Here is an 11,384-nt window from a genome sequence, read left to right on the forward strand (position 1 = left end):
CCTTGCTTGGGTGTAGGGCCTGATCAGAGCCTGGAGGTACTGCGGTGCCGTTCCCCTCACAGCTCCGTAGGCAAGCACCATGGTCTTGTAGCGGATGCGAGCTTCAACTGGAAGCCAGTGGAGAGAGCGGAGGAGCGGGGTGACGTGAGAGAACTTGGGAAGGTTGAACACCAGACGGGCTGCGGCGTTCTGGATGAGTTGTAGGGTTTAATGGCACAGGCAGGGAGCCCAGCCAACAGCGAGTTGCAGTAATCCAGACGGGAGATGACAAGTGCCTGGATTAGGACCTGCGCCGCTTCCTGTGTGAGGCAGGGTCGTACTCTGCGGATGTTGTAGAGCATGAACCTACAGGAACGGGCCACCGCCATGATGTTGGTTGAGAACGACAGGGTGTTGTCCAGGATCACGCCAAGGTTCTTAGCGCTCTGGGAGGAGGACACAATGGAGTTGTCAACCGTGATGGCGAGATCATGGAACGGGCAGTCCTTCCCCGGGAGGAAGAGCAGCTCCGTCTTGCCGAGGTTCAGCTTGAGGTGGTGATCCGTCATCCACACTGATATGTCTGCCAGACATGCAGAGATGCGATTCGCCACCTGGTCATCAGAAGGGGGAAAGGAGAAGATTAATTGTGTGTCGTCTGCATAGCAATGATAGGAGAGACCATGTGAGGTTATGACAGAGCCAAGTGACTTGGTGTATAGCGAGAATAGGAGAGGGCCTAGAACAGGAGAGGAGAGGGCCTAGAACAGAGCCCTGTACATACATACATACATACATACATACATACATACATACATACATACATACATACATACATACATACATACATACATACAATGATTAACACTAATCAATATGAACTCTCATACAAAAGAAAGGCTTTTGCATTGGGGTATTGAGACTTAATACATTTGAAGATAATCCTCCCAGTTTGTTGTCTCTCTTACAGAGTGGTGTAAAGTACTAATTAAGTAGTTTTTTGGGGTATCTGTACTTTTACTTTTAGTTCACTACATTTCTAAAGAAATTATGTACTTTTTACTCCATACACTTCCCCTGACACCCAAAAGTACTTGTTACATGTTGAAGGCTTAGCAGGACAGGAAAACGGTCCAATTAACACACTTATCAAGATCCCTACTGCCTCTGATCTGACGGACTCAAAAAACACATGCTTAATTGTAAATAATGTCTGTGTTGGAGTGTGCCTCTGGTTATCTGTACTTTTTAAAAACAATAAAATGGTGCTGTCTGCTTTGCTTAAGGAATATGAAGTGATTTTATTATTTTACTATAGATACTTATGTATGTTTTAGAACCAAATACTTTTACTCAAGTAGTATTTTAATGGGTGACTAACTTTTTACTTGAGTAACTTTCAATTAAGGTATCTATACTTTCACTTAAGTATCACTATTGGGTACTTTTTCAACCACTGTGTTTACATTTGACTTAGTATTCACCAAAGTGTCTTCATTTTGACTTCCTACTGTTTGGGTGACTTCCTGTTTTTCACACCCTCCTTGCAGACATCAATGAATGTATGAACCCTGGGATCTGTAGTCAGATTTGTATCAACCTGAAGGGAGGTTATAAGTGCGAGTGCCACAACAGCTACCAGATGGACCCCACCACAGGAGTGTGCAAGGCTGTGGGTAAGTTGGCTCACCCTGTCCTGTGTATACCATAATGTAGCCCCAGGAGCACATGTAGAAGCAGATGTCAGAGCTAGAGGGAAGTAGCATCACTCATTTATCAGAGCTAATCAGATCCAACATGCGCTTCATATTTTTTCCTGATAAATGCATTTTTAATTCTCAAGCAGCTTTTAATATTCTAATACACCACTATACTGGAATCCAAGTTCAAACAGAATAGCAGTGATGTCATTTACTACAACAACCTTGATCTGAGAAGTGCAGCTGGGATGTTTTGGTGCCGTCTGACTGACTTGTGATTCATTGTTCTAACATGAGGACAGAACAGACCTAAAGGGCTCCATTGCATTGTCATTATTAGAGTGTCTGTGACTCCCTCTCCTCCCCACAAGGCAAGGAGCCCTGTCTGATCTTCACTAACCGCCGGGACATCCGGAAGCTGGGTCTGGAGCGGAGGGAGTACACCCAGATTGTGGAGCAGCTGCGGAACACAGTGGCACTGGATGCAGACTTCACCCAGCAGAGGATCTTCTGGGCAGACCTGAGCCAGAGGGCCATCTTTAGGTAGAGTCAAGTCCCAGCCCCATAAGATGAGGTTGAAACCCCAGAGATTGCCCCCATGATAGACTTTCTTCAACTTAACCTGACATCTTGTTGCTATTTGTTTTTGAAAGCATTTTACGTAGTAAGCACCAAGAAGGGTAAAGTTCACTGAGCATATGTCCACTGACCAGCTATTCAACCTCCAACCCTATAAACAAGGGTTTGGGGTCATTATGGGGAAACTCATACCAAATACTGACATGTTTCTCACCCCCATTTAGCACGGTGTTGGATAAGAGAGGAGATGTAGGAAGTCATGTGAAGGTGATTGATAATGTGACACCTGTGGGGATCGCTGTGGACTGGATCTATAACAACATCTACTGGTCGGACCTCGGCACCAAGACCATTGAAGTGGCCAACTTCAATGGCACCAAGCGGAAAGTTCTCTTCAGCAGTGGTTTGAAAGAGCCTGCGTCCATTGCTGTGGATCCACTCTCTGGGTAAAGTTACTATATTGTATTGGGGTCCAAATTTCTGTTTCCTCTTTTTTTTTTTTTTGTACCCTCATAATTGGAGCTACTCCTTCTGAGCTGCTGATCTTCTCTCGGGCTGGTGTTCTAGATTCCTCTATTGGTCAGACTGGGGTGAACCAGCGAAGATTGAGAAGTCTGGTATGAACGGGGTTGACAGGCAGGTCCTGGTCCAGACTGATATTCAGTGGCCCAATGGAATCACTCTAGGTGGGTCAGACTGTTAAACCTCATTTGCATTTAACATTTTGAAGAGGTTCAACTGCTTTCACGGCTACAGGGTTTGATAAACCTATGAATTTCCTTCCCTTCTCAGACCTGATCAAGAGCAGACTGTACTGGGTGGACTCCAAGCTGCACATGCTCTGTAGCGTGGACCTGAACGGCGACAACCGTAGGAAAGTGCTGCAGTCCCCAGACTACCTGGCTCACCCCTTTGCGCTCACTGTGTTCGAGGTGCGACTTTGGGCTGCAAGGAGGCGCCCTGATGTTGGGATGGTTTACATGTAGTATATTGGCAGGGCAGTTGATGTTTGAGATTGGTTTTCTTATGTGTTGATGTTACAGAGCAGAGCAAACACTTTACCAAGCAAACTCATGCTTCTATTGACATTCATACTTGGTCATTTGCTGAAACCCTGTTTAAAGCTGTAACTGGTTTTCTGTCAACTGTAAAGTCTATGTGTGGGGTCAATAACATTGACCTCCTGTGGCATTTGACAGAATTACTGGCAGAGTATTAGAATAAATTGACTTTCAGTCTTCAATGGTCTTTCCTTCTCTGAAGCATGGGTCCCACGCCATCTCTTCTGGCATTTGCTCTGGGGTTTAGAGTGTGACTGTGACTGTTTCAGGATCGAGTATTCTGGACAGATGGGGAAAATGAGGCGATCTACGGAGCAAACAAGTTCACGGGCTCTGATGTGATTACCCTGGCAAGCAATCTGAACGAGCCGCAGGACATCATTGTTTACCATGAGCTAATCCAGCTGTCCGGTAAGACTGCCAGATGAGGGCAGTGGCCTGATCACGGGCTTGGAGAGGAGTTGGTATGACCAGAGGTTTGGGAGGGTTATGGTAGTCTAGAACACAGGGATTTGAGCTGCTGTGTTGGTTAGTCTAGAACACAATGGCTTGGGAGGGCTTTGTTGGCTCCCACTCGGACATTCACAGTTCCCCGCCACACTCCTAAGTAACCCTCTTAAGTCAACTCCCCTGACCCCTATAACCCTCTGTGGTATGCTGTTCCTTTACAGTAACGATACATGGCAGGATCCTTGTTTTTGACCTTTACCTATAACTGGCTATAAACATGCTGTCATGTAGGAGTGCTGAAGTTCATCTGACTTTTTACAGGCAAAGTAGCAATGGTACTTTACATAATGAAGCCTAGAAATATGGAGCAATGGCTAACTGGCTTGCTCATGTTTGATCCCATACAGGAACAAACTGGTGCAATGAGAAGGGTCTGAACGGAGGCTGTGCCTACATGTGCCTGCCAGCGCCACAGATCAACAAATACTCCCCCAAGTACACATGTGCGTGTCCCCAAGACCAGACGCTAGCCTCAGACGCCCTTCACTGCAGACCAGGCAAGTACTGTAACATTAGCCCCATCAGGTGGGGCAGTAAGGGGTTAAACTGTGCTGTGATGCTGAGTGAGTTTTCAGAAGCCCTCTGTCTCTTTAGAGGCCTTTCATTCTGCTTCTGAGTCACCCAAGCATTTCTCTCCCCTCCCTTTCTGTGTGTGGCAGATCTAAGTAAGAGGGTGTTTGTGGGTGGCAGTTCAAATGTGTTGCTTGTGAAGACTGACCGCTGTATCCGGTCTGAGTCTGTCTGTTTGCCTACATTCTGCTCCTGGCTCACCCTGCTCTCCTCTGCCCCACCCTGCTCTCCTCTGCTCCTGGCCCACCCTGCGCTCCTCTGCCCCACCCTGCTCTCCTTTGCTCCTGGCTCACCCTGCTCCACCCCCCTCTGCTCCTGGCTCACCCTGCTCCACCCCCCTGCTCTCCTCTGCTCCTGGCTCACCCTGCTCTGCTGAAGTCTGTGTGCTGCGTTGGTCTCCATGCTCTTTTCTTCCTCTTCCAGATCACTGATGTTTGTGTATATAGTAGAGATGGCACCAGGCTTTTAAACTCCCTCTGAGTGAATAAACCCCCCTAGGACGCAGACGGGACTGGGGGAGGGAATGGGGGTGACATAGGGCCCAATAAGAGGGACACCTGTCACTTGAAGAATGGTTTATATACAGCTTTTTAGATTTGATCCAGATAATGACATGTTTTAAACCCACATAGAAGCTAACAGAATGAATTTAATGTCTTGCCTGGTTATTGATGGAAGGCTAGGCTATCCGTCCGTGTGCTTGATGCTTTTCATTTTGATTGCGATGGTGGTCCAATTTGGTTAGAGGGTACTAGTGGGGTAAAGCTCTCACCCACAGACATTAGCCAAGATCTAGCACCTACTATACCGTTATACGTGTCATGAAGAGGGGAGCCTATACATTTATTACTCTAATTAATATTCATTAAATTATCAAATGAATAAAGGTGATTTAGGCCCAGTAATGAGTCTAGTATGGTGATTTTATATTTTGCTGATTCGTCTGATCTCAACCAATCATTCTCTCCTGCTTCACATGATTCCTGCTTCATTTCATTCGTGCCATTCATAATCCTAGCCGAGCTGCGTTCAGTTTTCACTCCTATGGAGTACTTGCTGTTTTCAACTCGTTTCCCAATTCCTTTGGGAAATGAGGTTCTATGGTTAGGTGGACAGTAGGATAGGAAATGGGTGTTATTTTCCTTTAGTCATTTTGGATCACTTCTGCACGTCCTCGTATGATACTTTGCATTTGTGCTTTGCTCCATTTACATGTTTTTCCACTAGGAATTCCTTTGTGACATAATGTAACATGATGAAGTACTATATATTACTTGGTAACAAGCATTTCTGAAGTCAGAATGTAAATGTTCGATTTTGACGTTTTGCCAAAGCATTACTCTGCTCCCTTATCATGACAGTGACCCCTTCAGCTCCCTCAAAGGATGATGGGAAAGCTCTAATACATCCCACTCACCCCCAAGGTAAAGCTGTCAACCGCCTGACTGTCTGCCTGCCTGGATAGCCATGCATCAGGACCCAGTAGTCTAGTTTCATGGCCTTTGGGTTCTGAGTTTCTAGATGTCAATGAGTTAATTTCATACTAGAATGACTGTCTGGTCTGCCTCCTCTGTGCTACCTATCGTCATGGTGATTAGCCTGTTAGCATGCACCTGCAACTAGGGGTGGTGTGAAGATGGGAAGTTGGTCAGTCATGTAAAGATATCTGGAGTGGTTGACAGCACAGGAATGTTTACGTGGATTTAGTAGCTTTCAATGCCATCCACCCAGGAATCCACCCAACATTTTTAAAAGGCAGACCTTTAAGTGACTTCTACAATTAGCATGCATCATTTTGATCCAGAAAGTGACATGTTTTAAACCCACATAGAAACTAACAGAATGAATTGAATGTCTTGCCTGGTTATTGATGGCAGGCTAAGCTATCCGGCCGTGTGCTTGATGCTTTTCATTTTGATTGCGATAGTGGTCCAATTTGGTTAGAGGGTACTAGTGGAGTGACGCTCTCATCCACGGACATTAACCAAGATCTAGTACTTACTATACCATAATCGCAGTAACAAATATTGCATTTAATTGGATAAGCCTGCTTTTTAAGTAATTTCTTTAGGCAGATTTTTTTTAGGATGTTTTTGATTTGTAAGATTCCTTTTGTTGCACTGATCCCAGTGTTTTGTTTCGTTCAAAGCGACCACAGTGCCAAATGTTGTCCCCAAACCTGTCCCTGCTGGTAAGACCCAGTTCTTCTTCCCTGATTGAGCCAGTACATTGAGCCCTTTGAAAAAAGTGGTAGATTTCCTTAGACTATGATTGTGCCAAAACGCTGGTCTGTCAGCCTGGTCCTGCCAGGTCCTGATGGCCATATAATGTTCCAGAGCCCAGCTGACCCCCAAGGGGTTGCCAGAGACCACAGAACCACCCCAGTTAGCAGACCACCTGGAAATATCCTTAAACAAAGCTCATGTCCTCATCTTTGTTCCCCTTTCCATTCACCCACTTGTTTGCAAGTCCGGTCACTACCCTGACTCATATCGCCGATCATTACTCATGACTAGTCAGGTGTATTGTACTTTAAGCTCTCAAGGTTGTGCTTGGTATAAAATGTGTCCATACTGGTTACAACTGATCTTACCCCAATAAGAGACTAATAGAGAAAAACAGATATGAACCAGTATGACATTTTGGTAGATGTATTTTTAAATAAAATGGTCAATCAAAGGATTCACACTCTTAGACTAACATGTTCTATTGTAGAAGCCAACAGCAGTACATCCATCCATGAGGTGAACTTCACAGCTAGAGGATCTACAGCTGCCTGGGCTATCCTCCCTGTGTGTAAGTGATACTGCCTAGCCCGCTCTGCCTCTTTCCCTCTCGCTCTGCCTCTTTCCCTCTCGCTCTGCCTCTCCTTGACCCCTGCAGTTGTCTATGAATCATCCACTAAAGGCCTGCCACTCAACTTTATGATAAATGGGTAGATGGACAATATTTCAATGGTTTTCCTAGCTATAGTAGTGTCAGAATTCTATACTCCTGTTCATTTGCCAATTAAATTATGTTACCCTCAGTCTGTTATATCAGGAATTGTAAGATTCTGATAGAAACGAAAACAGAGGCCCAGTCTACCAAAGTTAAATGTTTATTCACGGGAACGTTCTGAAGTCAAGAATACAAATCAATTCATTTTATACTGACTTCACATACGCACAAACATACACACAAACATACGCACACACATGTCCTGCTACACACACACTGTCTGTCTCCCTTCCCAGCCGGCAGAGATAGTGACCTTGTCCTTGAGACGTACTCCCCGTTCTCTCCCAAATCTCTAGTCAGGTCAGCACCAAGCTCAGACAGTCTGTGTTTGAAATACCATAAAGGCATATTGTTTTACCCTAATTCTGACTAGGACTACACATTTATTGATTATGATTTCATACATTCTAATCAATTCCATACAATCATATGTTTCAGGGCAGAATATTCTAATCATTCAATTAACAGACAATGTTCGTCTATCAAGTAGTTATTGATTGTCATGATTTATTAAAGTAACCCTTGAGTAGCACAGGTGCTTCGGTAACCGTAGCTCTCAATAGCTGGATTTGAACCATTTTTAAAACTAATACACTATTACTTATGTTTTGGCCTCTTCCCAGTGTTGTTGGCCATGGCTGCAGCAGGAGGCTACTTGATGTGGCGTAACTGGCAGCTGAAGAATAAGAAGAGCATGAACTTCGACAATCCAGTGTACCTGAAAACCACAGAAGAGGACCTCAACATTGATATCAGCAGGCACACCTCCAATATAGGCCACACCTACCCAGCAGTAAGAAGTCTACCTGATTGATTGGGAGTCATCACTTCCGTAAATAACTACTTGATTGATTGGGAGTCATCACTTCCGTAAATAACTACCTGATTGATTGGGAGTCATCACTTCCGTAAATAACTACCTGATTGATTGGGAGTCATCACTTCCGTAAATAACTACCTGATTGATTGGGAGTCATCACTTCCGTAAATAACTACCTGATTGATTGGGAGTCATCACTTCTGTAAATAACTACCTGATTGATTGGGAGTCATCACTTCTGTAAATAACTACCTGATTGATTGGGAGTCATCACTTCTGTAAATAACTACCTGATTGATTGGGAGTCATCACTTCTGTAAATAACTACCTGATTGATTGGGAGTTGTCATCTTCTGTAAATAACTACTTGCCTGTGAACTTCCAAACCATTTTGCATTGTGACTGATGACCTTACATTCACCACCCACTAAACTGCTTATCTTAAGCAAGGATTGTTACTGGCAGCTAGACCACTTTAGCCCTTATTAATTGGTTAGATTCTCTGTGAATGACCACTTTCCATTGTGCTTTTGTCTTCCTTCCAGATATCAGTGGTGAATACAGAAGATGACTTGTCATAACCAACCTTCCAAATGATCCCCGTCGGTTTACTGACACTTTGGTCTCCTTGCCAACGACCTCCTTTTCTTTAGCAGAGTTGCATCCAGATGCCTTCTGAAAAGCATTAAGTTATCAGTTCTGGGGATGTTTGTCATTTGTGTGAATATGAATTGTGTCCTACTCCGGCTACGTTTAGACAGGCAGCACCATTGAATTTTTTTACATTTTTTAGAACATTTTTTCACACATTGGTATTTTGACCAATCAGATCACCTCTGAAAAAGATATGTGATTGATCCAAATACCAATTGGTGGGGGAAAAAAATCAGAATTGGCATTCCTGTTTAAACGCAGCCTTAGTGTGTCAAGGGATTTTGGGAGCTTGGTCTCTATATCCCCATTCCTCCCTCAGCCCCAAAACATTTCAAAGATTCTACTACATACAGTAGAACCTTGTGTTACTTCAGAACACGTGTGTGAGTGGTGATGCAGAGTTCCTGGTTCTGACTTTCAGTCCCCTGGTGGACATGTATTTTTGTGAATATTTATTTAAAAGCATACTTTAGGCAGTACTGTCATAAAATATGTATGGTTTTTTTCTTATGAACATTACCTCCAGAAGCACATTCTTCTAAATACTTTTTATGCGACTCTGTGCTTGGGAAGATGAGCTCTATTGGGAATGTGATGGTACTACATCATTTGTAAAATATTGTACATAAACCCTCTTCCCCCAAGAACAGAATCAGGACTGAAGCACTTTGATAAAATGTTCCGTTGTAAATAAGATTGTATACATTTTTGTAGTACCAGGGTAGAGTAAGATGTATTTAAAACTAGATTTAACTTTTGTATTTTAGGGTGGGTTTGTAAATTCACTCTGGCTATCTACTCTGATTTCAGAGCGCAGCATAACTGATGAATTTACGAACACTCAACACCCGTTGAATATGACCGGTGTCAGTAAACATCGGCAAAAAAAATCATATTCTTGCCAGCAGCACAGTTAGTCACCAACGCTCTGGATAACCTAACCAGCTCTGCTAGGGCAAGTAAAATGGTCAGAGTGAGGGGTTCTCTCATTTGGCTGGAAGTAGCTAGCTAACTATAGCCAGTTAGCTTGGGTGCTTGACTGCCGTTGTGAGATCAGAACGTTCGGATCAACTCTGAATTTACAAATGGCCAGAGCGCACTCCAGGGTGAATTTACGAGTACACCCTTGGTGTTCTGTTGCTGTGATCTTTTCCAACCTTGTAGAGTATGGGGACTAAATACTGTATCGTGATCAAATAAAACAAGACCCATAAGTCATTTAAAACTCATTGCTTGACTTTGAGAACTTAGATCTTGTCCTATACCACCATGTGTTTAGGGATATATTCTGATTCTCTTACCATTCTCCTGAATTGTGCACTTTACACACCTCTTATTGATTCAAATGGAATGATGGGTGTGAGAATGTCATGAATGCACATATTCAATGCTTTTAAATGTGGTGTGGGGATGGTGAACGAGTGCGCACACTTCCAGAAAAGGGTAGAGACTCTCTACAGCCTATTGTGTAGAGGGTTTGTTGAAGGTCTAAGGTAGTGGCTCTTGTAGCTATGTAAGAGTGCATTGCTACTACATTTTTAATGATTGACAGCCTATTTCAACTGCATTTTGAGCTGTGCCTGACTATAACAATTTTTTTATAACAAATTTTTATTTCACCTTTATTTAACCAGGTAGGCAAGTTGAGAACAAGTTGAGAAATGCAGAAAATTGCAGAGGCAGGTGGCAGTATAGAGTCAGCTTTGATGTACAGGAAATCATACACAGCATCATCATCCCAAAGACAACCCATCTAATACTGCCAGGCAACCAAGACAGTGTTTACCTTCCCTTATGGAAAATAGGAGGCTGATGATCAATCTTTCAAGCTAATATTTGGGGTGGCAGGTAGCCTAGTCGTTAGAGCGTTGGACCAGCAACCGAGCTGACAAGGTAAAAATCTGTCATTCTGCCCTCGAACAAGGCAGTTAGTACCACTGTTCCTAGGCTGTCATTGAAAATAAGAATTTGTTCTTAACTGACTTGCCTAGTTAAAGGTAAAATAAAAATGTGCATTTCAGTGGACTGTGTTTGTACAGGAAAAAGGCTAACTGGATTAAGCAATTTACACAAAGCTAGGAGGGCAGGTTCCTGAAGAGCACTTTTAAACTAGTTTGTTTGCACCAGATTGGATTAAAGGGTCACAGCAAAGTTCCATTGCAGGTAATAAACAGAGACGTAGAGGAATTTGCCATTCAGTTATTTGCATGGGAGAGTGGTTAGAGCCACTTGGTGGCGAGCGACAAAATAGCATATAGTGCAGTTGGCCGGATCTAAGCTGGAGTTGTCCTGCCCCCACCGGACTCCAGTCTGCATGCTAATGCCAGTAGACATCAGGCCTGGGGTGTGTTATTGTGCCTCTATGATTATAATACTCGACATCATTTTTTTTACAACTATATGCAGCGTAAGTTGAAAGCACATCTCATGAGATGACCGGAAAGATTTCCTTAGGGCTTCTGTCAATTTCTGCTGTTAAAGTAACTGTCCAGTGAGAATATCACTTTAAAA

General features: G+C 43.6%; 1 protein-coding gene across 4 annotated transcripts in view; it reads left to right on the forward strand.

Moving 5' to 3' along the window:
• The window catches only part of LOC135548269 (very low-density lipoprotein receptor-like), a 34,748-nt gene extending 24,657 nt beyond the window's left edge, over positions 1-10,091 (forward strand). For 2 of the 4 annotated variants that reach the window (XM_064977688.1, XM_064977692.1), the window contains 12 exons: positions 1,530-1,655; positions 2,051-2,222; positions 2,483-2,704; positions 2,826-2,944; positions 3,051-3,190; positions 3,589-3,730; positions 4,177-4,326; positions 5,761-5,823; positions 6,549-6,590; positions 7,115-7,195; positions 8,023-8,192; positions 8,765-10,091. In XM_064977688.1, the coding sequence (XP_064833760.1) occupies positions 1,530-1,655; positions 2,051-2,222; positions 2,483-2,704; positions 2,826-2,944; positions 3,051-3,190; positions 3,589-3,730; positions 4,177-4,326; positions 5,761-5,823; positions 6,549-6,590; positions 7,115-7,195; positions 8,023-8,192; positions 8,765-8,800 (1,463 nt within the window). In that variant the 3' untranslated portion in view covers positions 8,801-10,091. The remainder of the gene's footprint in view (positions 1-1,529; positions 1,656-2,050; positions 2,223-2,482; positions 2,705-2,825; positions 2,945-3,050; positions 3,191-3,588; positions 3,731-4,176; positions 4,327-5,760; positions 5,824-6,548; positions 6,591-7,114; positions 7,196-8,022; positions 8,193-8,764) is intronic. The other 2 variants (XM_064977690.1, XM_064977691.1) reach the window with 2 other exon arrangements.
• Positions 10,092-11,384: the final 1,293 nt, after the last annotated feature.

Source organism: Oncorhynchus masou, chromosome 11 (genome assembly GCF_036934945.1).
Source record: "Oncorhynchus masou masou isolate Uvic2021 chromosome 11, UVic_Omas_1.1, whole genome shotgun sequence".
NCBI lineage: Eukaryota > Metazoa > Chordata > Actinopteri > Salmoniformes > Salmonidae > Oncorhynchus > Oncorhynchus masou.